This window comes from Apiospora hydei (genome assembly GCF_038363865.1).
Source record: "Apiospora hydei strain CBS 114990 chromosome Unknown utg000004l_segment0_segment0, whole genome shotgun sequence".
Classification (NCBI taxonomy): domain Eukaryota; kingdom Fungi; phylum Ascomycota; class Sordariomycetes; order Amphisphaeriales; family Apiosporaceae; genus Apiospora; species Apiospora hydei.
In genome coordinates, this window is record NW_027117363.1 from 3,168,607 (window position 1) to 3,194,048 (window position 25,442).

The 25,442-nt window shown below is 52.6% G+C and overlaps 8 protein-coding genes across 8 annotated transcripts; 4 read left to right on the forward strand and 4 right to left on the reverse strand.

The window, feature by feature from the left end:
* Positions 1-54: 54 nt before the first annotated feature.
* On the forward strand, positions 55-2,241 carry PG997_003526 (uncharacterized protein; the record flags this gene model as incomplete). The annotated part of the gene is made up of 3 exons (XM_066807841.1): positions 55-287; positions 351-391; positions 566-2,241. The coding sequence occupies 3 exons, from the start codon at positions 55-57 to the stop codon at positions 2,239-2,241; spliced, it is 1,950 nt and encodes a 649-aa protein (XP_066671459.1).
* A 2,058-nt stretch (positions 2,242-4,299) lies between these two features.
* On the forward strand, positions 4,300-5,785 carry PG997_003527 (uncharacterized protein; the record flags this gene model as incomplete). The annotated part of the gene is made up of 5 exons (XM_066807842.1): positions 4,300-4,594; positions 4,668-4,955; positions 5,009-5,139; positions 5,196-5,555; positions 5,588-5,785. The coding sequence occupies 5 exons, from the start codon at positions 4,300-4,302 to the stop codon at positions 5,783-5,785; spliced, it is 1,272 nt and encodes a 423-aa protein (XP_066671460.1).
* A 5,285-nt stretch (positions 5,786-11,070) lies between these two features.
* Positions 11,071-15,723, forward strand: PG997_003528 (uncharacterized protein; the record flags this gene model as incomplete). Its single annotated transcript, XM_066807843.1, has 5 exons — positions 11,071-11,262; positions 11,331-11,709; positions 11,807-14,325; positions 14,379-14,963; positions 15,034-15,723. 5 exons carry the CDS (start codon positions 11,071-11,073, stop codon positions 15,721-15,723), a joined length of 4,365 nt encoding a protein of 1,454 aa, XP_066671461.1.
* Positions 15,724-16,337: 614 nt separating this feature from the next.
* Positions 16,338-16,869, reverse strand: PG997_003529 (uncharacterized protein; the record flags this gene model as incomplete). The annotated part of the gene is made up of 2 exons (XM_066807844.1): positions 16,338-16,436; positions 16,555-16,869. 2 exons carry the CDS (start codon positions 16,867-16,869, stop codon positions 16,338-16,340), a joined length of 414 nt encoding a protein of 137 aa, XP_066671462.1.
* Positions 16,870-17,221: 352 nt separating this feature from the next.
* Positions 17,222-17,482, reverse strand: PG997_003530 (uncharacterized protein; the record flags this gene model as incomplete). The annotated part of the gene is made up of 1 exon (XM_066807845.1): positions 17,222-17,482. The coding sequence occupies one exon, from the start codon at positions 17,480-17,482 to the stop codon at positions 17,222-17,224; it is 261 nt and encodes an 86-aa protein (XP_066671463.1).
* Positions 17,483-17,927: 445 nt separating this feature from the next.
* PG997_003531 (FabD/lysophospholipase-like protein) lies at positions 17,928-19,626 on the reverse strand (the record flags this gene model as incomplete). The annotated part of the gene is made up of 4 exons (XM_066807846.1): positions 17,928-18,846; positions 18,914-19,168; positions 19,251-19,458; positions 19,512-19,626. 4 exons carry the CDS (start codon positions 19,624-19,626, stop codon positions 17,928-17,930), a joined length of 1,497 nt encoding a protein of 498 aa, XP_066671464.1.
* A 781-nt stretch (positions 19,627-20,407) lies between these two features.
* PG997_003532 (uncharacterized protein) lies at positions 20,408-20,841 on the forward strand (the record flags this gene model as incomplete). The annotated part of the gene is made up of 2 exons (XM_066807847.1): positions 20,408-20,552; positions 20,606-20,841. The coding sequence occupies 2 exons, from the start codon at positions 20,408-20,410 to the stop codon at positions 20,839-20,841; spliced, it is 381 nt and encodes a 126-aa protein (XP_066671465.1).
* Positions 20,842-21,898: 1,057 nt separating this feature from the next.
* Positions 21,899-24,748, reverse strand: PG997_003533 (uncharacterized protein; the record flags this gene model as incomplete). Its single annotated transcript, XM_066807848.1, has 3 exons — positions 21,899-22,219; positions 22,270-23,717; positions 23,785-24,748. The coding sequence occupies 3 exons, from the start codon at positions 24,746-24,748 to the stop codon at positions 21,899-21,901; spliced, it is 2,733 nt and encodes a 910-aa protein (XP_066671466.1).
* Between the last annotated feature and the right edge of the window lie 694 nt (positions 24,749-25,442).

Consider the following 25,442-nt stretch of genomic DNA (forward strand, 5'->3'; position numbering starts at 1 on the left):
TTGGTGGTGTTTAGTGGTGTGTGCGACGGCTCGCTTGCTGGCACGGAACCCAATATGGTCCCTCGAAATGAAGAGCGCTTACCTCCACGGCCTCCCTTCTTGTCAATACCATCCTTCGCCAAATCTTTTAGATCTTACACATCTTCCTTTGAAGCCGACGATGAACGATCGACTTCCGAGTCCGACACCATGAGTCCCAGCCCGAGTACGGAGAATGGGGAACGCGACGGGGGTCGCTATCCGGGCGAAGATACGCGCCCTACCACCGGCAAGGAGCTCGCTGGATGGTAAGCGCAACAAAACACCATGGCTTTTGAGCGCCGGAAATGCTAACCCCGAGGTCCAAAAAGGTACATGTACGCCTTTGCCGCCGAAACTTATATGATATGTGGTAAGTCCGTTCTCCAGTGCTGTTGCGACGCCCGTGTCGTTGGTGATACAGACAGACAGCTAACTTTAACGTCAATGCGACAGCCATTTGTAAGTCCAGCCGCGGTGCACGCCTGCATGCGACAATATATGCGTAGCCCCGAATTCTGTGGCGACTAACACCCAACACCTACAGCATCATTTATACCAATCCTACTCGAAAGTCTTGCAAGAGATAATGGCGTCCTATTATCCGATCGAAAGACGCCATGCCCGAGCAGCGACACGAAGCACGCTAAAGGGGAGGAATCGCAATGTATCGTCAACGTGCTCGGTGTCGAAATCAACACGGCTAGCTTCACCATGTACACTTTCAGCATCAGCGTGTTGCTTCAGGCCCTTCTTGTCGTCAGCATCAGCTGTGCGGCCGACCACGGAAATTACAGGAAGCGGCTGCTCCTGACGTTTGGCTGGGTCGGCAGTATTTGCGTCATGGCCTTTATCTTCGTCTTCAAGGAGATCTACGTCCTTGGCGCTCTGCTCGCCATCGTTTCTAACGTGTCGTTCGGCGCATCGTTTGTCCTTTTGAACTCGTTTCTGCCCCTTCTGGTCCGTCATCATCCCAAGGTTCAAGAGGCTGCGGTCACCGATGTCGTCACACCTGACGACCGTCATGGGACGGAAGCTGAATCGCCGCAGCATGGCCGCTGGACCACGGGCGAACAGCCACGGAACAACTCAACCACAGCGTTGTTGCCGCAAGACGATGCCGCGTCTGATTACAATGAATTGGTTAGGACCCCCACGCATTCGGAACTCACATCTATCGAATTGCAACTTTCGACGCAGATATCAGCCAAGGGTATAGGGATCGGGTACGGTGCTGGCTTATTTGTCCAGTGCATGTCGATTCTCATACTCATTGCAATGGGGAGCTCGACATGGTCACAACGTGTGGTCCTCTTGGTCATCGGCTCTTGGTGGGCTATCTTCACCATACCTGCTGCGATGTGGCTGAGACCCCGGCCTGGGCCTCCACTGCCCAAAACAAACGGAAACGGCCGCTGGGCTTGGCTATCATATATCGGGTACGCCTGGAAGAACCTTTACCGTACAATCAAACTTGCCAGGCGCCTTCGCGACATCGTGCTCTTCTTGGCAGCATGGTTCTTGCTATCAGATGCCGTTGCCACAACATCTACTACAGCAATTCTATATGCGAAAACGGCATTGGGCATGAAACCATGGGCGCTAGGGATGATCAATGTCATTTCAACGACAACGGGCGTACTAGGCGCATTCTCCTGGTCATTCGTCTCGCGATATTTCAAGCTCGCGCCTCACCATACAATACTGGCTTGTATAGCGCTATTTGAGATCATCCCCATTTACGGCCTGTTGGGCTACTTACCGTTTGTAAAGCAATGGGGAGTCATCGGGCTTCAACAGCCATGGGAGATGTATCCCTTGGCTGCCATTTACGGGCTGGTGTTGGGCGGGCTCGGGGCATACTGCCGTTCGTTATATGGCGAGCTCATTCCTCCGGGATCGGAAGCCGCATTCTACGCGCTCTATGCCATCACTGACAAGGGTTCCAGCGTTTTTGGGCCAGCCATTGTTGGTGCCATCATTGACGCCTCTGGGGAGATCCGGCCCGCTTTCTGGTTCCTGGCGGTGCTGGTCGGCCTTCCGGCACCTCTCATCTACTTTGTGAATGTGGAAAGGGGCAAGATTGAGGGCGAGAAGTTGGCCGAGGTGATCGAAGGGTTTAAGAGCCAGGAAGACTCATCTAATCTTTCCCACGCGGACGACGAGTCGCACGGAATGCTTGCATCATACGACGGTGATGGTGATGATGGTAGAAGGACTTGATTATGCTTTGAGCAACCGCGTATTCCCGAATTAAGAACCCTCGACTGCCCCTTTTGAACATTCGCGTAGCGGCGATGTTGGTTTCCAAGACTCCCTTACATACTCAAGTAAATAAGAACGTATATTCCCTTGCCTGTCGATCATAGGCAAAACAAGTCGAGCGCAGCAATCAGTTACAACCAACATAGCATCCGTGGCTGGTGAGATGCGCCCTGGCAAACCCAACAGCCAGCTCCCTAGGTAGCTCGGAACTGGCGAGGCATGCAAAGCAGTTATGCCGCGGTTAAACTCAATGGCATGTAAAATTAGCCTGAGCATTCATAGCATTGAACCAACGTCATTGGTTTGCGTGCGTTGGGGGCCGAACTGCTTGGAAAAGTCACTACCACGGCAGCTTGTACTGCCTATTGCCAATACGCGTAGTGTTGGTGTCGGTCCTTTTTGTGCGGCGTGCATGTATGTAGTAAAACTGTGGAATGCGTTACACACATGGAGTGGCATGTTTTATTCGATCAGCATAGGAGTTGCCTCTATCGTTATGTAGAATTGTAGCTGTAGAGATGTACATCGCTATGTTGGTGTGCACTTACAAAGCCTATTGGCTTATACGGCGTAGAGCCAGGTACATAGCACTTGAGGTCAACTGGTAATTGGTTCCTGCCCAGGCATTCAAGGCTCTAGTATCGGCAGATGAAGACATGATGAAGATATGCAACTCGCCAAACCCACAGGAATACTTGCATGACATTGGGGCTATAGTTGATCGGTGGTAAGGCCAGGACAAGAGAAGCACATCGGCGTATCAACCGTTAGAGCCACATTTACTACTCAAAATGTTTCCGAGCCAGGATCCGAGAGAGGTAGTGACAGTCAGTACCTAAGCAACTAAGGTTAGGTAGTCGCTACCTCCTACTGTACCGTGCTACTCGCTAGTTCCCTCGTCCCCAGCCGCCTCTGTCTGGCGTCTCCAAATCACGTGCTGGTGCTTGTCCAGCAGCATTTTTTTTTCTCTCCTTCCCTTCCCTGTTCCTCTCCCGGGCTCCATCTAATAACGATTTAGAGGTTTTAAAAAAAAGCAGGTGGCTAGCAACTTGGGAGGTAGTCCAGTCAGTCAGTCAGTCAGTCCACTCATTGACTGTCCAGCTCTGTCAGCAATACGCGATCGCGAAGACCGACCCCGACCGACCCCGACCGACCGATACGACAGCGCCCAATTGATCGTCCTCTGCTAATACCACTACCACTACTACTGGACTGTACCTATCAGGCAGACGGGGATTGAGCGAGGTTGGCAGTCCCATCCTTCCGCCGTGCGCATCCATCTTCTCCATCGCATCACCACCTTCACCATCGCATCCCATTGCTCGTCTCTTGCACTCTCTCCACCGGCTCGGCAATTGGAACCCAACATCCATTTTCCCCAAAGTATTAGTCGCGTCTTGTCAGAGCTGCTGTCGGTCTCCAAAACACACCCCCGAATCTGACATCCTCACCATCCCCCCATATCACTTGCGTGCCCCGTCAGCAAAAAAGACAGCTAGCTTTCTAGCTATCTCGGCTCTCTTTTTGCTGGCTGTGATTGATTTGGCTTGGTGATGCCCTTCCCCCGCCACCGAATTCTCCATTGAGCGACCGGCGGGTTTCGATCGATATCACCACTCTTCTCTCCACTAGGCGCGCAACTTACAAATCCATCAAAACTTTATACTGTCCAACACCACTTCTTTTGCTTTATCATTCTTGTACCTGTTCGAGTCAAGTCCTGTTGCCTTCTCGTTGCATTGGAGATTACTTGTCGCGATCACACCACTGCGCACACGCGCTCAAGGGATTACGGCCTCCGACCGGCTGGGTTTGCGACAAACTGTTTCCCTCGCCTCGGGCGCCTCCACTAGAATTTTCATTGCACCTGCGCCTCAACCTCGCAGAACGCGCCATTCTTTCATCTTGAGGACAAGCAACTGTTGCCTGCTGTCACTTGCCGAACCGACCCTCGTCGCCTAATACGACCTTTTCCCCCAAGCGCGCCTGCTGCACAGAGCTTCAGAGCTTCAGACCATGGCGACCGCACGCAAGCGACCACGGGCTGAAAAGGACGAGAGCTGGGCGGAATGCCCCTTTAAGGTAGAGCACCCGACTCCGGGCGACAAGGACAAGAAGCAGAAGCAGAAGAAGAGGAGGCGCCAGGACTCAGAAGACCAGACTCCTCAACAGCCGCAAAAGATCCCTCTGCAGGTGTCGCCCTTTGCGCCTACGGGCAAGTTCAAGGATCCTAACAACACAATGGACCGCCACTTCTCTGTCAAGCCGAACGAGGACTGGGTCGGCATGACTAGATACAATAGCTTTGTTTGTACGTTTATTCCGGCAGCTTCTTTGCGCGTTCTCGCAGCCTCTGGACTAACGCGACTGACTACTTTTCATAGTGAACGGAATCAAATACTACAGCGAAGGCTTCATCTTTGTCGCCAACAGCTCGACCATTCAGCGCCAGAAGAACCCAGACGAAGCGATGCAGCCAAGGAAGCGATCGGATGATGATTGGGTTGCTCGAATTCTCGAGATTCGTGCTAGCGACGAGCATCACGTATACGCAAGAGTATACTGGATGTACTGGCCCGATGAGCTGCCCTCAGGCACCCAGGATGGGAAGAAATACGTTCAAGGCAGGCAGCCGTACCATGGGCGTAACGAGCTTATTGCTTCCAACCACAGTACGTTCTTCTTAAGTATACATTCTGGCAGCAGTCTTCTAACAAACCAATAGTGGACGTCATAAACGTTGTCAGTGTTACAGCCTCGGCCACGGTGAACCAATGGGACGAGCAAAATGAAGAGGAGATCCAGTCGGCCCTGTACTGGCGACAAGCTATAGATGTGCGAACCATGGAGCTATCAGTAAGTTCGCAGCTGGCAACACCCAACGGAGCACCTACTAACCTTCTCGATTACAGTCTGTAGAACCTCGCTGCCGCTGCCATCAGCCCGAAAACCCCGATAAGACTTTGATTGGCTGCAACAGTGAAGGCTGCTCAAGCTGGCTACATGACGACTGTCTACTCCGCGAAGCCCTGATGGCTACCTACGAACGCCTCGGTACCGACAAGTCCCACAGATCGAAGCCTGTTAAGGAAGAGGACGTGGATGGTGAGGGACCCAAGCGACCTCTTAGTCCGAGCGAGTCCGGTGCTGCCCAAACAACCCAGCATTCAATTGACGTAAAGCCAGAAGACCAGAAGACCATCAAGCTTGCCGATGTCGAGAACAACGCCGAGAACATGGATGTTGACGGGAAGGACAACACCACCATACCCGTGGCTTCCAGCAATAAAAACGAGCCCAAAAGAGGGGTCGTCCACGAAAATCAGACGCTGCTGAGTTGAGCGCATCCAAGCCCTACGAAGGTCTCTTCGAGGGCGTCATCAGAAACGACTTATCTCCGCCGGTAGTGGAGATCACAGACCTCCGGCAAGACGTTTCTGGTGGTGAAAAATCATGGACAGAGCCCATCAAATGCCTTTTGTGCTCAAAAATCATCCAGTAATTGACGACGACCTCCCCTTTTCATGGCACACGCCATAGCCGCGCCGCTCTTATTGCTGGACCGATTACCAGACCTGGGCGATCCCACCCGCTAGCTTGATTCTGGTTCTACATCTATATACCAGTATCAAGCTGTTATCCGTAATGTGCTGCGCAAATTGGGTTATGCTTTTTCTTGCCTGGCGTTCAGGGGGTGTTTGTTAGATACCCTGCAGCTTTTGTGGGGTGTCCTTGTTCGGAGGCATCTGGAGGCGTGGGAAGAAGCTGATGAAATTTTGAGAAGAGAACGAGACCGCAAGAATGAGTTGGAAAAATATGAGAAATAAAGGCAATTGTGGTGGTGTGGGCAACTTCAGAGGACGGGGCCATGCAAAATTATGATGGGGCTCTTCATTGAGGGGGCACGGATGATGCAGAGGAGAGGAATATGGTTCTCACTGAGTACTAATACGACAACATCCTTAAGCGGAAAGTGGTTACGGACCGGTGTCTCGAGCATCTAGACGAGATACTGCGGAATGCCTTGGTTATTCTTATTCAGGGGCGGAGGCAAGCCATGGTCAGTTCCGGGCGAATGGGAGTTGACATCTTAGGCAGATGCACTTACTTGTACATAGTTGACCAGTTAGCTATCTTCTTTTTCTACTACCGAGATTTATCAGATCTGTAATTATCGTATTTCGTGAAGTGATGACTATTTTCAGTACTACACCAAAGTAGACTACTGACAGAGCATCAGACTGGATAACATAGACAAATATATTCAGGGCGGGGGACGAGATCCCATTTCATGTGCATATAAGAAGAGGCAAGATCATGGTCGTTTTTGAGGAGCGGTCATCTAGCAAATCGATTATACTTAGAAGTTTGAATGATATCACGAGGGCAATAAAAAGAGGTGAGATAGCTCCTGTACTGTAACATTTTCTCCCGAGGGATGGCGTGCGACATTAGACATTGTTGGTGGGTTTTAATTCATAGACTAGGAAGAATACGGTGAGTAGACAGTTTGCTTAGTGTTCGTGTGTGAAGGGCTTCTTGGATGTGCCCCTTACCGCTTGCTGACGTACCTCGGTTTGCTCAATATGCGTGAGAAGCAATATCGACAGTTTTCTATTTGTAAAAGTAATTGTACAGGATTCGTGATTCATAGCCTGATTGTGACTAGATATGAATAGCAGTTGCCTGCCCCGTGTTATTGTGTATTAAGGTAGACAGCGTTCACCGTCCGAGATATCCTTTAGGCGAGAATAGAGCAGTTCTCCAGTTTAAACTAATGTTGCTGTTATCCTAGGCTTGACTTAGGCATGCTAGATCTTCGGACTACATTGATAGCTCGTTTGATTCCCTGAAATTGATAACTGGGCCACCAACAGCGTTGGGACAAAATTCTACATTTGCAACCCGTATATTCAGACTGGCCAGCATTGCTAAATACTAATATTAGCCGGGCAACATTTCATCGTAAGCAACTTGGCGTATAGACCACTGAATCGGGAGTTGTCTAAGAAAGACGTGGTCGAAGCACTTGAGAGATGGTCCAAGGCGCAACCAGTGTTGACTACTTTTCCAGGCTCAGACGGGTTCCATAAGTTATACAGTCAAGTCGGCGTAGAGAGCCATTGAGCAGTTATTTGTATCTACACTATCAGACTTAGATACTAAGAGAGTCTGACATCAAATGTGCCCAGGCAGAGCACCTTGTATATCGAGATAAAAAAGGGGTTGCCTTGGGGTGCTGGGCCATGCATATATCTCGGTCAGTTCTTCTCTCCACTCTCATCATCCAAGGGTTTGTAATCGTTGCACTTGAGTCAAGCGACGCTATAGGACATATGTCTTTTGCTTCCTGTTGGGGCTGGCAGCATCTTGACCCTCGAGCCGACCTGCCATGGCCCATGGCACCTGCTAGCAAGATAGGTATTTTACGAAAGGATGCATTTAATTGGATGTGCGAGGGTAAGAGGAACATGTTGCCTTGCGCTTTTTGAGCCTCTCCATGCTCTGTCTCCGAGGACCTCGGGTATTGGTGAGCAGAATGCCTCTGGCTCTTATACATACACCTGGGCCTTGATTCCATGGCAGACTTCAAATAGCAGTGTCATTACACCAAAAGTCAAGTTAATTCCCAATCTATAAAGGGCAACAAATAAGGTTAAAGTAATTGGTGGTATATAAGAGATCAGAGAAAGAGACATCTGCAATTTCTGTTACCTGACTAGGTACCTAGTATATCCTCTAGGATCTCACGTGACCTCCCTCTCCGCAGCCTCTGTCTTTGTCTAGTTCTAAGTCGCGGCAAATAGAGCTAGCTTGAAAATAAACCTTGTTAGCTGGGGTGGACCAATGGCGTCAACTACTAGTCGATCAATAGCTGTGGGAGCTCCGACAGCCACATGATCTCTCAACTGGTCCTTTGATATTAACTGCTCCCTCGAAGTATCAATGATGGGTATTCTTCTTGAGTTCTGAGAACGAGGTGGTTGATTGGTAGCAGCGGCCAGCCAGTACGGTTGCCGAACCGGGCCCTACGATCACCGAACGCCGTGGCCGTTAGACGACGACTCTTCTGCTCGGGAAGCAGTGCCGTGGCAAGTGCAGGCAACTTCCCAGTTCACTGCTCTGGTACTGCGTATCACATATGCGAAAGCACCGCACTGCGTGACTTTGGTTTGTACGTAAATGCACGCTGCTGAGAGAGAGGCCTCATTCATACGTGCTCAGTCTGTCTGATGCGTCCCAGCTGCGCGGTTTGTGTTCGTGCTACATAGCAAACGATACGTCTCGCGAACTGGAGGCCTTGAAATAGGAGAATGGATGGATGTCGCGAATACCGATAAGCCCTCCTTTGACCTGGGGACCCAAAGATCCACTGGGGCAGTGTTGTAGGTAGTGCTCTCGGCAGTATTCTTCTGCACGTGTGTACTCCCGTACGGTCGAGGGTATTCCCCCACGACCCTGCATTGCATTACCAGCCACACCGCGAAGTGAGAATGGGGTGGTGAGTGGCACATAGACAGTCTGACCCTGAGACGCTCGGGACGGATACTGGGCTACACTTGTACTGATGGAACCCGATCGCCGGCGGGGGGAATGCGTAGTGCAGGTCTAGTTCGGCGCAAGTTGGGTCCCTCGGGACCGGTTCTGTCAGGTCCTAATTTGCATGTGGAGCTGAGAAAGGAGAGGCAGCCTGTGCACTGGACTGAAGAAACAATAGCCGTCGTCCTATCTTGGGATTGCGCAGAGGAAGCGCAAGCGGGCGCGGAATGTCCAGCTGAGCTTCTCAATTGCATTTCACGCGATGCAATGTATGAGGGAAGCTACACATCAATAGTCGGCTGTTGGTGGCAGGCATCAAATGTGCGGCCACGAAACAAACCGATGTGCGGCAAGGGTGTTATTCGATGGGTTTGGGTTTGGGTTGGGAAGGAACGCCAGGAAACAGGGGCGACGATCGACTGATGCTACCGGCTCTTTTTTTTTTGTTTGGTTTTGGTTCGGTTGCGATTTGGCTCAGATCATCTTTTCTGTCGACCTGGAAATTGGATCACTTTCCGCCGATCCACAGGCACAGAAGCAAGCGGATAAGAGTCGTAAGTTTGGAATGTCTTGAAGTGCCGTGTCCCGGGGCGCTCGCTGGGTACGCAATCAGCCGGCCTCTGGTACGAACCCCCGGAAGGTTACATGTCGAGTTGAACCTAATAGAACCAACCTTTTTCTTCCTTCGAGAATGGATAAGAGGCAATCACCATCGAAACAAGCCGCCGGCGGACGTGGGCTCGTGGGAGCCAATACCAATACCCTGAAATCGTGCCAATGACGCCGTCGCGTACCATTGGCTATGGAGCTATGGTGCCGCAGCGTGTGTGTCGCTACTTTATCAATGTGATCAATGTGCTGGTTTCCTTGGAAGTCGTGAGAATGATTAAATAATTGCAAGATACTAGTGTCCAGCAAGAATGGGCCACGACAATGCTGGCTTATACCTGGACCAGGCTGTTGGGTCGGGGTTTTGCTTCTTGCTGCTGCTGCTCAAGTGCTTTGCTGCCATCGGATTTTGCCTAGCCCGTCCAGAATACTGGGAAGATGTGCATCGAGAAGAAAGCAGGCATCCTTGTACTTACTTCACAATTAATGCCCACTCGCTGCATGTGGTAGGTATGGAGGGGGCTAGCGACCCGGTACTAGCCAACCGCCAGCCTAGCCCACTCCAGGAGAAGACGTATGTAGGTTCAGTTGATACATTGTCCCCTGAAGATATAGCCTGTCTCCTTGTCTCGTGGTATTCTGCCGCCGTGATTGGTGCAAAATAGGGCTTTGGGCGGAAACTAGCAAGCGAAGCTGCTGCTCCTGCTGCTGCTGCTGCTGCTGCGTGCGCATGGGAACCGAGAGAGAGAGAGAGCACTAAAAGTATTATCAGCGGTCCCGGTCCCGCTGCTGACTGGGAGCTGCACGACGCACGTCCAAGTCCACACCCCAGCAAGCATTACGTAGTTGGGGGCTTGGAGGCCACGATCTGAATCTGGGCACTCCCCAATGAGGTAGCCGAGACCTCTGCGTGGTGCTATGTGGTAATGAGTTGGATTGTGTAGTGCTGTGCTGTGCTGTGCAGCGCAGCGTGTGCAGTGTTGCGTCGTACTGCTACCTGGGTACCTCCTCCGTGTCGTGGTAATTGGCCCGGGGGGGCTGTGTGCCGTCTTGCCTTGCTTTCGATCTTGGAAAAGGACAGCTTCTCTTCGCTTACCACCAAGCAAGTCGGAGGTTGGCCATTTCGAAACCTCTCATTGACTCGCAGAACTTGTTTTATTTTTCTTCCTTCTGTTTTGACTCTTTCCCTACTTCTGCAGCTATCGCCAACCTCTACGCCTTTCGTTTACCAACCCCTCTTCTTCTTCCTTTCCAAGCATCTACTTCCGCCCTCCCCTTCTTGACGTGTTGTCCCGTCGAAGCTACCGTGGCAACCCGCGCAACTCGTTTCACCCCGTCTGTTGCTCTTCTTCTCTTTCGAAAGACTACGAGAAGGCCTGCTCCAGCTGTTGCCAGGGTGAATATAACCATTGGCCTCAAATAGTACAACCGCAGGGCAATTTGCAGACGCCTCGCAGCATATCGAAATAAGCTTACCACTAGCCCTACACTACTGCCCAAGCTTACAAGGAGCAACACCCGGTATATGGCTTGAGCCACTGCCAACTTCCACTCCCAATCGATCCAGCACCGTTCCGAACAGCAGCCCAGTCAGTGCCTTCGAAGCGCTTTCTGCTTGCACACGCCCATACTGTCGCAATGGCGACCGAACAATCAGCCGCCGAGCTCAAGCAGCAGGGCGCCATTGAGGCGGCCGAAAACCCAGAGTCGAATGTGACCGCCGAAGATGCCCAGAAAAAGATGGTAGAAGAGAGCAAGAATGCCGGCGTGGCTGCTTACACCTTTGACCCGGATGCCAGTCCGGAGGAGAAGCGGCGTCAAGCGAAAGCTGTAAGTCTCCCAGCCTTTCTCACGACCGCGAACCAAGTTTACTGACTTCGTCTTTTCCCCATCTCCAGGCTGTGCCGGACGAGCTGCGACGAAAACACAAGGCTGTGGCTGTGGTCACTGACGCCGACGACGGAAGCAAAGCCGATTACGACCTGCCCACGCCCTCCCGAGCTGATGCTCTCGACGTCCCAAAAGACAAGGAGGGAAACCTCTTTACAGACGACGCAAGCGAGGAGGAGAGGCCCGAAGACATCGCTGCCCGCGTAGGGTGGCAGCAGCGGTACGGCTGGCCCCACGAGAGCCCCATGACCGGCGAGAGTTTGCTCGACCACCAGACTTGGCTGGAGGGCAAGGTACCTGACCACATGTACGGAGAGTGGTACCACAATGCTGGCGTCATCATCTTCGCCTGTCTGGCATCTTGGGTGGTGGCCGTCCTAGGCGGTGGTTTAGCCTGGGTCTTTATCGTGATGGCAATCTGCTCGACCTACTACCGCACGTCCATCAGGAGAGTTCGCCGCAATTTCCGAGACGATGTGACGAGGGGAGGTGTCGCTCATGAAGAAGACGGATATGGACGCCGAGTCCTTGGAATGGATCAACGCTTTCATGCTTAAGTTCTGGCCCATCTACCAGCCAGTACTTGCTGAGACCATCATCAACTCGGTCGACCAGGTCCTGAGCTCGGCAACCCCGGCCTTTCTCGACAGCCTGAAGCTGAAAACTTTCACTCTGGGCTCGAAGCCCCCGCGTATGGAACATGTCAAGACTCTGCAGGCCGAGGATGACATGGTTATCATGGATTGGAAGTTCAGCTTTACTCCTAATGATACCGCTGACATGACCGCCAAGCAAATCAAGAACAAGGTCAATCCCAAGGTTGTCTTGGAAATTCGAGTTGGAAAGGCCATGATAAGCAAAGGCCTCGATGTAATCGTCGAGGATATGGCATTTTCCGGCATTATGCGCCTCAAGCTCAAGCTGCAATTCCCCTTCCCTCACATCGAAAAGGTAGAGATGTGCTTCATGGGACGGCCTGAGATTGACTATGTATGCAAGCCTCTGGGCGGAGAGACGTTTGGTTTTGATATCAACTTCATCCCTGGTCTTGAGAGCTTCATTCTTGAACAGATCCACGGAAACTTGCAGCCGATGATGTACCACCCCAACGTCTTCCCCATCGAAGTCGCCAAGATGCTGGCTGGAACGCCGGTCGACCAAGCAATCGGTGTCGTTGCGGTTACGCTTCATGGCGCCCAAGGCCTGAAGAACCCCGATAACTTTGCTGGCACTGTAGACCCATACGTCATCGTCTCGCTGAGCCGACGTGGGGAGCTCGCCCGAACCAAGACGATCAAAGATACATCCAATCCTCGTTGGAACGAAACCAAGTACGTCATTATCAGCTCGTTCCATGACAGTCTCGACCTGGAGATTTTCGACTACAATGATATCCGAAAGGACAAGGAGCTTGGAATCGCTTCTTTCCAGCTGGACCAACTGGAAGAGTTTAACGTATTCGAGAACGAGCGCCTCGAGGTCATGTCCAACGGAAAGGCTCGCGGTGTGGTCTCCGCCGATGTTCGCTTTTTCCCAGTTCTGGAGGAAACTACGTTGCCTGACGGTAAGGTGGAGCCACCCCCTGAGACCAACACTGGTATTCTCCGCTTCACGCTTCACCAAGCGAAGGACCTCGACGCCAGCAAGAGCATGGTTGGACTCCTGAACCCCTATGCTGCTCTGCTTCTCAACGGCAAGGAGATTCATCACACCAAGAAGCTCAAGCGCACCAACAACCCCATCTGGGATGATGGCTACAAGGAGATCCTCATCTCCGACAGAAAGAATGCCAAGTTGGGAATCGCGATCAAGGATGACCGAGAACTCGCTGGTGACCAGCTTGTCGGTACCTATCAAATCAAGCTGGAAGACCTGCTTGAGATGATGGAGCAGGGCAAGGACTGGTACAACCTATCGGGCGTCAGCTCTGGACGTATCAAGGTTACTGCGCAATGGAAGCCCGTAGCCGTGACAGGCGACTTGGTCGGTACTGGTGGCTATCAGACGCCTATCGGTGTTATGCGTTTGCATTTCAAGAACGCTCGCGAGCTTCGGAACTTCGAGACTATGGGCAAATCGGATCCTTACGTTCGCGTGGTACTATCTGGCATTGAAAAGGGCCGGACTGTGACGCATCGCAACACTCTCAGCCCCGAGTTTGACGAAGTCGTATACGTCCCGATGCACTCGTCGCGGGATCGCCTCACTTTGGAAGTTATGGACTCCGAGAAAATGGGCAAGGATCGCAGCCTGGGTCTCGTCGAGCTCATGGCCAGCGACTATATCCATCAAGACGAAAATGGTGAATACCTTGTCAACGATAGAAAGCCACTGCTTGAGGATGGCCTCCGCTTGCATGGAAAGGGCATCGCTAAAGGTGTCCTTTGCTATACCGCATCGTTCTACCCTTGCTTGAATGTCGCTGATCCCGAGGATGAGGAGGAGGAAGAGGCGGCCGCAGCGGCAGCGGCAGCGGCAGCAGAAGCAGCAGCCGAAGAATCTAAGAACGATCTCGAGCACACTCGCTCCGCGGATGCCGGAAAGATTACTGCGCTGGAGAGGAAACCGACGCAGAATGGCCAAGGCGCACCCCTGTCACCGGCCATGCCGCCGATAACGCCAACGTCTCCAACATTCTCGGATCGCAAATCCCGCGATGCAGCCAGACAAGTCCCGAAGATCCGACTTACACCCGAGGAACTACTCAAGCACGAGTCCGGCTTCCTCATCTTCCATTTTATGGAGGCTGAAATGCCCAAGGGTGGTTCTCATGTTGAGGTCTATGTGGACGACATGCTGTTCCCTTCGTACGTATCTGGTTCAGCCAAGCACAAATCACACAAGTTTGATGAGATTGGTGATTGCTTCATCCGCGAGCTCGACTTCTCCAGATTGACGCTCAAGGTCCGAGAAAGGAAGGAAAAGCCCGGAGAAGAGCGTGATGAGGACCATACGATCGCACGTCTCACCGGAAACACTCTGGATACTCTCAAGCAATGCTTGGTAAGTCGAATGATCGTCCACATATCTGTTGCACCGTTACTAATCCATGCCAGAACAACCCTACTGTATTGAAGTTCAAGGACGACGAGAACCGAGGAACTTGGGTCAAGGTCAGCCTGAAGTACATCCCTGTGCGGATGGAACTGGATCCCAGCGAAAGTATCAACAACATGGGCAACCTCCGTGTCGACGTTCTGGACGCGGCTGGACTGCCTGCTGCCGATTCCAACGGCAAGAGTGACCCGTACGCCCGATTCGAACTCAACGGCCAAGATATCTACAAGACAAAGACACAAAAGAAGACGCTTGACCCGGTCTGGAATGAGTTCTTTGAAATAGCCGTGCCATCCCGTACTGCCGCCAAATTCCATGTCAATGTGTACGACTATGACTTCGCGGACAAGCCCGACTTCCTCGGTGGAGCAGACATCAACCTGGAGCAACTTGATCCTTTCAAGGCAAAGGAAATGAAGCTTCTCCTCGACGGAAAGTCTGGTTCAATCCGCATCCGACTACTTTTCCGACCTGACTACGTCACGCGCACGCGCATGGGCACGGGCACCTTCTCTGGAACATTCGGAGCGCCTGGCAGGATCGTTACCGGAGTGGCAGGTGCTCCCATCAAGGGAGGCGCTGCGGTGGCTGGCGTGGTCGGACACGGTGTCGGCAAGGGTGCCCTCGTTCCTCCGACGGGGATTCCGTGGAAAGAAGGAGGAAGACAGCAACGGTGCCCTGATGCCACCCAACAACATCGACGTCCCATCCATCGTAACCAACGGGGGAGAAGCTTCTGCGCCTGCCCCGGGCCTGAGGCGGTCTACTGGGCCCCGCCTCGATGGCAACGAGTCGCCCGAGACCCCGCCCTCGTCGTCGCACAGCAATCACCATCAACGCACCACAAGCATGGGTGGCATGTCCGTGCATAGTATGGCACCAGGTGCTGCGGGAGCAGGCACTGCTACCTTCACCGTGGTCTCTGCGACAGGGTTCCCGCCGTCGGCAGATGCTTACGTGATAATTCGGCAGCTGGCGCCCAAGGAGAAGGTGGTTGGAAAGACCAAACACCACGAGTCGGCCACAAGTCAAATCCAGTACGACGAGACTTTCAAGCACACGTGCACGGCAGACACTCAGTTCCGCCTTGAGGTCAAGGGCCATCACACGTTCGGCAGCGACGACGACCTGGGCGAGGCGTTGTACTTTGTCGACGACACACAGTCAGGCGGAGAGAAGGAGATCAAGGTCGGGACTGGAGCCGTCATCATCAAGAGCTCGTTCGTGGAGAACCAGCCTCGACCAACGACAAGCAGCGATAGCCCGCGCGGTGGGAACACGATGAGGCGCAGCTTTCTCTCCAAGAAGGAGACCAGGCCCGGTCGCGAGACCACGCCCAGCTAGTTGCGCCAGCGTGGATCTCCGAGTAGCGCCAGCTCGCCCGGAGAGGGTGCCCGGATGAAGCAGATAGAGCTGGTCAAGTCGCATGGGCTCGATTAAACACTAGCCAAGAAAACGATTACTATTATAATAAGCGCCGGGAGTTGGGCCCCCAAAAGGAATGGGTGGGGAGGGAGGGATATCATGGATGGACGGAGTTCTAATGGCTGGTCTTTTGTAACTAGGTACTCTTTGATTTTTCGCTGTTTGATTCTCTTTCATCATTTGCTATTGCCTTTCAAAAGGTCTATGACACGAATCTCTTATGTCGCTGCTGCTTCTGATACCTCCGCTACCTACATTTGGCTGCGGACGTGACATATAATATATGCAATCCTCATCGCATCAAAAGCGGGTAGATATATGCTCGTTTCAACTGTTAGTTTAAATCGTCCTAGCTCCTGCTTGTCTGATTTCCCCAAAAGAGTACTCACGTGACCGTCCCCTATATACGGACTACTCCGACTTCAAACAAATAGGGGTAGCTGGATTATCCCAATTGAACGCCGATTGAGCACTCAAAACAACAATACCGTATGATCACTTGATAATTGCCTTTCTCTGCTTTCCTAACAGAATCATATATGGTCGAGATCCACAAACTTGTAGGCCCAGAAAGAGCACCACACGAAGACTGCCGCCGCCACGGAGAACCACGACAGGTAGAAATATGCCGCCTTGGCACCACGCATTAGCGATTCGATCATGGAGGCATTGAAGAAAGCGGAGGAGGAGTAGGTTGAGGAGAAGGTGCAGAATTGAGGAAAGATGGGGCAGCGGACTTTGTATACGTACCGCTCTTCCGCCCAAGGTGTCGTCGTCGGCGTACAAGGGCGTGCAGACGTAGACGGTCACGCCCGTCAGGAACGCGACGATGGAGTAGGACAGCAGCATCATGGGCGCCTGCCACGTGAAGACCATGTTCCAGCGCACGAGCGCCCGTGCCGGCGGTGGCGAGGAAGAGTCGTGGTGGCGGCGCGGCCTGGCGGCTTTGCCCTTTTCCCTGTCGTTGGGGGTGCGGTTGCTGTGCGTTGCCCCTGCTCCTGCTCCCCATCCCCCAGACCTTGCTCGAGGCGGATTATCATGGACACTTCGGCGTGCAGGTTGCATGTGAGTGGCGGCTGCTCCGCCAATGTTGGCCCCGGCGCCCTGAAGTTGCTGAAGATGAATGCTTCAGATGACGAGAGCAGGATGGCGAAGAGGGAGAGGATGAGACACGAGTACCAAGCGGCCGGTCCTAGCTGGATGGATCAATCGGGGTAGCAATCCAGTCAGTCGTGTGTGCAGAAGCAGCAGCAGCAGCCTGGATTCATCTGGGTATACTCACTCAATGCTCTTGGTCACGGGGCGCCCATGAGAAACATCCTATGACTGCGCCAGAAAGGAGCGTTCCCTGTCAGAGAGGCGCATCAGCCATTTACCCTCCTTCCCGCAGATGGATAGTACAGCATGTTGTGACTTATTAGTCGGACCTGCTCACCGCAATCTGGATGTAATGCAATTCATAGAGCTTCCTCGCCCGCCACCGGGCCACCATGGACCGGATCTCCTCCTCATCCCTGCGCACGTCGATGGCCTTGGCGATGGCCAGGATGGGCAGCAGCGTGTCCTGCCGGAAGAAGCGGTAGTAGGGCAGGGTGAGGGCGTGCATGAGGGCGAAACCCAGCCTGCTTACGACGCTGCTGACGACAGACTGCTGCCGTCGCCGCTGTTGCTGAGGCATGTGAGCAAAGCGAAAGCCCAGCTGCGATGAGCGTGGTCATAAACCGACCTCACCTTGGAAAAGCTTGGAAGTAATGCTCTTCATACCAAGCAGAAAAGAGACATAGACTACGCCTGGATCTGGGGCTGATGTGTGTCATGACATGATACTCATTGCTATATTACACGACACCCATGCAGGCCTTGAGGGGGGACAAAGTGGCTGACACCGGGCGGACTAGGCCGTGTTTTACAGCGCAGCGCATGCAGCAAGCAGGCTGGAGAGGCGTGGTGTCACAGCCCCTTGATTGGCCGACCCTTTGCTCTCGGGCACCGTCTTTGGCGCCCCAAGGGATGGGTAGCAAGCAGTGGTTTCTAAATATGATATACAGGCATTGCGTTGTGACATGCACTATACATATTAGCTATCACCCAGTCGCCTAGGCAGACTTAACTTCGGGTCTATGCTAACTGGATGCACTCCGGTACTCCCACTCTCGCTCAGCCCTCTGGACGACATCCTCTATGCGCTGCTCGCCGCCTGCGTGGTGCGCCAAGTGGCCTTCGAACTTTGACCTGTCTGGGAACTTGACATTATGGCAGTAGCAGCCGTTGTCCTCGCAGATGTAATACCTGCCCACGGCATACCGTGCCCACTTGGCCTCGTCCCTGTCTTTGTTGGACCGCGCACGCCGCACCTTGACCAGTTGTTCGGCACAGTCCCGAAGCTGGTCTTGCGCCTCCTCGGTATCGGCCCAATCGCGGAAGGCCGCCCGCATCTTGTCGATCGTCTTGCGGCCGCTCTTCTTCGGAATCCACTCGTGCATTTCCATGTTGAGCGTGCCCCGTGCATTGAAGCGGAAGTACATGAAGTCGCCCTGTTCCGCGCGGCCCTGGAGGTGCGCGTGCCAGTTTTCGGGGTCTCCGAGCGTTCGAAAGGCCCGCTTGACCGTCGAGAACAGCGTCCGGCGCCTTCCCTCCTCGTCGGGATGGCCGGGGCGTGCCGTCCCGATGCTGACGAGGATCGGCTTGGACCGAAATTGCATCGTCCTCATTTCGTGCAGAATCTTCTCGCAAGGGTTGTTCTCTATGCCGAAACCAGCATCTATCAGGTGGAATCTGGTCCCTTCCGGCTTGGGCTGCTGCTGCTGCTCCGCGGATTGCACGAAGGAACTTAGTGTCTGAGAGGTAGGTACTCGAGCCAATGTTTGGAGTTGTCGTGGCGTGAGGGACTTCGAAAATCGCTTGAAATACAGAGGCGCAGCCGTAGCAGCCCTCGCGGCTTCGAGGATAGACCATGTTGAATAAGGCACGGGACCAGGCCGTTTGTACGAACGGATATGGCAAAGCAGTTCCGATTCTCCATCCGTCATACTTAGGGCAATACTTTTTGGTGGCGTGGTTAACATGGTGATCTCCCTCCTGGTTTGGATCTTGGGAAAACACGACTTACCCTCGGCAGGTGCCAGTGTACGTTTGGAACTCGACTGAGCTTGTGAACTCTTCAGTTGCCTCCAGTCGTCTCCGGATGACTTGCTCAAAGGCTTGTGTGAGGCGCCTGGTCGAGAACCTCGTCCTGGTGATGATGGGCACGTTGACAGCGTGTAACATTCTCGGATGTCCGAAGATGTTGGTTCCCATGTTTTCGTACTCGCGCATACAGTCCTCCACGGTCATCCGGAACTGGCTGAGCATGATGGCGATCAAGCTGCATCATCGCGTTAAGTCAATATTCACATTCGCTCGCCGTGCGGGCTATATACGTAGGAGCGAAGCGGGGGTTTTCTTACGCTCCCGTAGAGGTCCCTCCGATCAGGTCAAAGTAATGGCATGGAAGAAAAGGCGTGAAGTCGCCGCCACCGAGTTGCGAAAAGACTTCTGGCGGCTCGCAAGGATGAAAGCTATGCCGCGTACCGTGCCCCCTTTCGATCTCCTTGATCTTCTTCATGAGACTTTGCAGCACTAAAAGACTCCAGTACCCGCGTATGCCACCACCGTCTGGTTCGGGGAGTTAGCCAGAGCAAACTAATATGTTTGGGAGATGTACATACCGAACCCAAGAGTGATGTTTTCATCCCATGGGTCTGCTGCAGTGCCAGCTTCACTGGCTTCAGCATTTTCTTCAGACATAGGTTCCATAGGGGGTCTAAAAGACGAGTCCCTCATGGTAATGTCTAGGTTGTGTAATTCTGGCTGGCCGAAAAGTCCATCTCTATCGGCCCAATGAATGTCTTAGGCGACCAGACGCTAGAATGGGTTGACTCTTGGCCGTAGAGGAGGGCTTCCATTTTCCCGAGGCTTTCATAGACACAGGGCTAGAATCGGCTGTATTTATGCCGGCGGATATGGTCCCTGAAGCTGAAAATGTAAGCAGAGCCTCATCCGAACGGGCAGTAGGGACATGATTGATGGCTTACAATCGGGCGAGTTCAACAATCTTACTTGCATCTTGCCATCGATATTTCCATGGTGCTGATTGTGCCAATGGTTACACCTGAAGGCATTCGGAACCGCTGTGGCCTATCAAACTGCCGTGAATCATCGTGACCGGTCAGGGTATTTGAGATTAGGAGGTGTGCTGATCAGAAGGCATCCAATGGGAAGTAAAGCGCAATGTCGGAGCTGAAGGGGGAAGGCCAGATTGGGGGGGGTGGCGCCATGGGCGTTCATTCTTCTGACAGGTTCGCGCAGCTCTCTAGGGCATGTCTTCCGAGAGGCGTTCGTGGCTGATATCTCTCTCACACACACATTGCAAAACAGGCTGAAGACCATCTCCGAATGTCATTCCGCCTTGGAGCCTTGCAAATCCGAGACCGACCGCGCGATGATAAAAAGAGTCCATGAGCCGCTATCCCTGGTTTCTGGGTTCGAGCGAGCGTCATTGCATTGCATAATAGGTTCATCAAGATTCATACTCTTATCTTCCCATACAACCGTATTACTCACCATGAATGGCCACGGGCGCTCCAGAGCCTCTTCGTGCTTCAGTCATATAATTCTGGTTTCCTTCCTCCGGCCAAAGCCCCACGCGTTGGTCTACAATTCCGGAACCAACGTCGTCAAAGTCCAGACCGACAAGAAGGTTCAACATGGTATGTCTGCGGAATCTGCACCAAGCAAATGCTCTGTCCAACTTACTGCATAGACGAATACTGGCCTTTCGAGCTGGAGACTCCCTCGGAAGAGCAAGATGGCGACGACTGGCAGCTGTACCTGAACGAAGAAAAGGACGTCGCGGAGGCGAGGAGGCCGTACAATCCTCCGAGGGAAGGTTTCCCTGTCACGACACTGCGGCTGGGCAGGCTAGGCCCTTGGGGGCGCTGCCTGCGGAAATGGGGGTTTCTGAATCAGGGGTACATATCAAAGGATGGTTTCAGCTGAGGGCCGGTCTAAACGCGGCCACGGAGGAAACCAGTAAACAAAGTTACTGGGTTGTGGCTCTATTCTCCTTGTAACCTGCTTGGCAGTTGATGATGGCTTTTTAGTTCAGCAGAAGCTCATGTTTATTTGACGTTTATTCGATTCTCTCCTGGGCAAACTGCAGGTTCTGGGGTAGTACAGTTGATGACATGCAGACACTGCTGCAGTTCACGGCTCAGCCGAACACTCCATGAAATATGAGTTCCCATCTGGGAGGAGGCCAAAGCTGCGGAGAACACCCTACTGGCCTACGCCTTGACGGTCTTTGAAGAAACGCCTCGCAGTCGTTGAATCTCGTGAGCCCTGGATATAAAACAAGGGGGGGTAACACGATCTTCTGTGAGCTTCCTCAGCGATTGTAAAATCATGACACCCTTTGCAAACGGGCTGCTAGCTATCATGGGTAGCCCGGTCCATCTCCAACCAATTCAACTGTGGCTTAAGCAGTGTATCGTCAGCTGCCCCAGTCGTTCATTCGGGTTTGATAGAGGTGACGGTGCTGTGCCGACCATTGGCTCTTGGGTACGGCTATCGCTACATCACGCATTCACCCACTCACCTGGAACGCCCATTAGCATCATCATGACTGCCACCCTACACTAGCAGTATACATATCCAATATCCGCGTCGTGCTCACAACAAAAGGCGTAAGCTAAGGGACTGAAAGGCATCGGAACCCAGTAAGTAGAGTCGGCAGGCTTCTCGTGGTGTCTCATTGGTGAAAGCGACTAGCGATACAGAACATGTGCAGCTCTAGGAAAATTACTTGTCATACCTCCGCAGCTGTTCACCAACCAAGCAAAGGAATACTTCCACCAATAAGCATTGTAGAATAATACAGCTTAGACAAGTCCCGAGCCGACTTCCCTTCCGCATTGCCCCAGCTTCGTTCCCTTCACACAACCAAATACTCAGTCCGGTCGAGGAAGAATACATGATATATCAGAGCAAGATGCCTGTAATTTCTGTGCAGTAACACGGTTGACTAGTTTTGGACGTCTAACAGCCTCTCGCTGACTCAGACCGTACCTGGTCCGGTCAAGTTTTCTCGGATGGATTCTCGAAGCTTGCACATATGCTGCTTTCGTTTCTTGTAGCTGTTTTCGAAGGCTTCCGTCTTCCTAGTAGCAGCGTTCCCTTCTGCTTCAATACCTTGAGCGGCTCTGGCAAACGTCTTCGACATGGTTTGAAAGCTCCCATGGAACGTGTTGACTGTAGGCTCGAACTCTCCTCGTTGGCGTTTCAGAAGTGTCGCAGTAAGCTTGCTACCACCACGATCATACTCTCGAACAACGTCTTGTATAATGTCTTGTTTTGGGGCAAGCTGGCGGTGGATAGCCTATAGGCAGAGTCAGAAACCGTCGAGTCAAGTTGATGCGTATAACTTACAGTCACAACATCATGCAACATTGCTGCTATTCCTTCACTGGCGCCATCTACAAGATCGTCACACCGGGTTCTAATTTTCTCTGTAGAGGTTCTTGGCTGTATTCCATCAGCATTGTTCTCAAAGCCTTGGTTGTTTTGTCGACTTCGACGGCCAAGCTGATCCTGAATTTCGGGTGATATGAACTCCGTTGATGTAACGTTGAGGCGGCCAGGAGAGTTCTCTCGCCGAGGAGATGGCATGAAAGGTTGGGTTTGGGTATTGTCACGACGAAGGGATTGCATAGCCGCGAACCTATGGCTGTACTCTTGGGTCTTTGGATTCAACTGAGCCGAAAAGTCTTGTTTTGACTCTGAATGTGAGGACCGGGCGTGGACGTTTCCAGCATTGATGTTCTCATGTTGCCGCTGTATACGCTGCCCCAAAGGGTTGTAGCCATATGGATGAGTCACATGGTTGCTTCTCGATTGAAGGTATGCCGAGGACAGCTGTGTTGGCCGAGCAGCTGCGCGCTGGGTAGCCCGCGAGTCCCACCTGTTGGCATCAGCATAGTTATCTTTAGAAGGATCGGCCTGGACCACAACCGCTGCGGCTGCTTTCTGAGGCCGTGAACCATATGATATGGTGTCTCTCACCGATTGTGAGGGTGGAAGTCGGTTTGGAGCCCCCTTGTCTTCTTCGGAGTTGCGAGGATCAGCAAAGGGGTCAAGGTCGTTGGAGGTCTTGTCTCTTGACAGCGGAGCAGAAAGCATGGTGCTACTATCCTCATTCTCTGGTACGCGAATTGCATCTTTGCCACTCCGAACCAGTGAATGGTTCTGTTGTGCTTTTGTATCCTTGTTTCTGCCTCCTGTTCTGTGTACCGTTGGTACCGCTCTAATTCGCGATGGAGCCTTCACGATAGAGTCATAATTGGCTGCGTTCACTATGAAGCTATCATTGCCGGAATGTGATGGGGCGTTCAGCTGATGTGGGGGAGAAACAGGCAATGTATACGAAGATGTGTTGGCTTCCTTCGGTTTTCTGGTCGGGGCTTCGAGAGAATTGTTGACTGTGAACGAATCATTGGCGGCCAACTGCTGCTTTTTCTGCTGAGCAGCAGGTTCGGCGCTGTTGGCAATCTCAAGTTGCAAATGCTCTACAGCTTCATCCGAGCTTGGTGCATCTGATGAAATTTCTATATGGTCCACATTTTGGCCTGGGGAGAACTGTTTCGGGTCTGTACGTGCTTTGGAGTTGGGTTGTACAGTAATGCTATCTCTGTCCCCGAAGAGGAAGTTGGATTCTGGGCCTTTGGGCTTCTTGGGCCGTGACCCGTAGCCCTGTGGGGAGCTCCGTCTCTTCTTCGAGTTCGGTTTGGTTACTGATGCGTTGAGAGACAAAGGAGGCTCGTCGTCGTCTTCAATATCATCGGACATGATTTCCCGCGAACTTTTCACGGTCGGCTTGCCTTTTCGGACGTTTGCTGCTCTGGGAGCTGCGTGCTGGCTTTGGGGAAATCTGCGTAACCCCTTGACTGTTACTGTTCGCTCTTGGATTAGTTGTCTTGCGTGAGCGTCCGGCTGGAGGGGCCTGCTTGGTGTCAGGTTCAGGAGAACCCTCAATTTCGAAGGGATCATCTGGGTTGACAGAATTCGACCCCTTCTGAGTAATGCGGCGAGTTTGAGCCTCTGGGACGTTCTTGTCTTTGACACCGACCTTGGAACCTGTGGTGGCTGAGATTGCTGTGTGTGCCTTGCTCGGGGAGGCGTCATTTCCATCGTCATTGTCTGATGGGAATGGTTTCTTCGCAACTCGTCTTTTGGAAGGCATGACCCGTGTTGTTCTACCAGCTGACGTAGCCTGAAACGTCTCTGATTCGTCTGTGGTTACTCTTTCAGCCGATGCATGGTCTCCGCCTTTGGAACTGTGAACACTCCCAGTCCGCACTGAGTTCTGCTTCACACCTCGAGCAGGGCCTCCCAGCGCCTTTTGGGAACAAGTGCCAGCTGAACGTTGTGATGGTATATATTCCTCATCACCAAAACTTTTGGCCGATTCTTCACTCTTCGTGCCATTGATATCGTCACTGAAGTCTAGCTCCTCGGACTCGATCAAATTCTCATGTATATCCGACTCACTTGCGTCCGCCGAGGATTGGTCTTGTCCGCGACTCTGACGTGAAGCATTCGGTGTCTTTCCCGACGTGATTGAAGCACCTGCGTCATCCGAGAAATCTTCTTCTCGGATTACTTGCTCTGTGGGGAGTTGGTCCTTGGTCCTGTTCGCATTAGACCTAGACGAAGCGCTTCGAGGACTTGATACCGCTTCAGGACGCCATTGTGAGTTTTGAGATGCCGGGTCATCCTCAGCGTACCCCATAATGGCTTCGTCTTCGTCTGATACAGCACTGCTCGCTCGACTGCTGTTTCCCGTAGCCTTGGGTTGTGAACTGAAAAGGCCATTCGCCCCCAGAACATGCTTGGTTTTGCCGCCAGGCATACTGTGACAATAGAAACAGCAATCGCCACCTAACGAAGTACTCAGTCAATATGTTGCTTCACGGAAATGACAAACGTCTCTACCAGGTGAGGTCACCCAGAGAGAGAGAAGAAAAAGAAGAAGAAAAAGGTCCGATCAGGGATTACTCACAGACTCAATGCACAGGTAAGAATGTCGACCTGCTCAGTTGCAGAAACCGATCTTGCATTGATGGAAGATGTTGGGCAGCTGCTTTTAATTGCAAACACAGACTGGTGTTGCTCTGGTTCTCGAGTTCAAGAGTTACCAACCAGCCAGCCTTCTGTGCAGACTTGATCGAGTGATGTTGGCGAGACGAGCCGTTCACGCCAGGGAAGGGGCCACGAAGACAGTCCCTGTGCCTTGGCGAGGAGTGACAGATACAGCAGTTCAGTGAGGACAGTAATGAGAAGCAGGTGGACTCATACGACAATTTTGAAATAATCGAAAAGGTTGGAAAGTTCTACGGCAGGAACGATTGCCGAATCGCGGATGAAGGATCAGAATTCTCGGAAAGGCCTTCGGTCTGGAATAAGTGTAGTTCGACAGTGGGATGATGTGAAGCAGAGATCCATTGCCAGGCTGGAATCAGGTTCCTCAATTCAGCAGACTTATGATCAAATGGAAATGACGGAAAGAACATGGAAGGCACACTGCCAGGTGGTATCAATGGAAG